Source organism: Buceros rhinoceros, unplaced genomic scaffold, assembly GCF_000710305.1.
Source record: "Buceros rhinoceros silvestris isolate BGI_N320 unplaced genomic scaffold, ASM71030v1 scaffold30894, whole genome shotgun sequence".
Classification (NCBI taxonomy): Eukaryota; Metazoa; Chordata; class Aves; order Bucerotiformes; family Bucerotidae; genus Buceros; species Buceros rhinoceros.
The window spans coordinates 1-658 of record NW_010407013.1 but is presented as its reverse complement, the minus strand read 5'-3'; the positions used below and the strand labels follow the sequence as shown (position 1 = coordinate 658).

Below are 658 nucleotides of genomic sequence, written 5' to 3'. Positions count from 1 at the left end.
CTGCTGAATAAGGGACATCTGAGTACAGTTAATACACAGTTCCAGTTATTCCCCACAGATGCCCTAGGAACTTTTAGCAGTCTGTTTTCTCAATAGACATTCAGGTAAGTCACTTAACAAGTCCTGCTCAGTTGCAGAAGTGTTTCCAACTCTTCCTCTACTGATGCTTACATTTTGAAGGGATTGTTAATCGTCAGCACTGTTTACCCTTCACACAAACCTAACGACTGCTCCAGGGATCAACACAGTCTGCAGCCCACTGGGCGTAAGCCTAAACTTCTCCTAAAAACAACTGTGGCAAAACGACAGTCCGCCTGCAAGCCAGTGTGTGTGCTTCTGCTTGGGGTGCAAAAGTTAAAATGAGGGACTACCTTCTGCAAGCTCTTTTGCAATCCGCTCAAGTTCTTCACGTTTCTTTTTCTCTTCAGCCTCTATTCTCCTCTCTTCTTCAGCAATAGGCTTTAGGTAGTCTGTCATTAACACATATCCTTTAAAACACAGAACCTGGCACAAACCTCTGCGGCTGCTAGCTCGCTCAAAAAGGAAGAAAAACAGTCACAAGGGCACATTTCAGACAGATCTGTTGACTTCGAACCAGCAACAACCCGTCTCTGACGGCCACCCGGGCAAGGCCGAAGCAGCTCCCGCTGCGGCGGGG

At 47.3% G+C, this 658-nt stretch overlaps 1 protein-coding gene across 1 annotated transcript; it reads right to left on the bottom strand.

The window, feature by feature from the left end:
- Positions 1 to 371: 371 nt before the first annotated feature.
- On the bottom strand, positions 372 to 534 carry ATP5I (ATP synthase, H+ transporting, mitochondrial Fo complex, subunit E; the record flags this gene model as incomplete). Its single annotated transcript, XM_010134340.1, has 1 exon — positions 372 to 534. A coding segment is annotated over one exon (163 nt), but the record flags the coding sequence as incomplete, so codon positions are not given.
- Between the last annotated feature and the right edge of the window lie 124 nt (positions 535 to 658).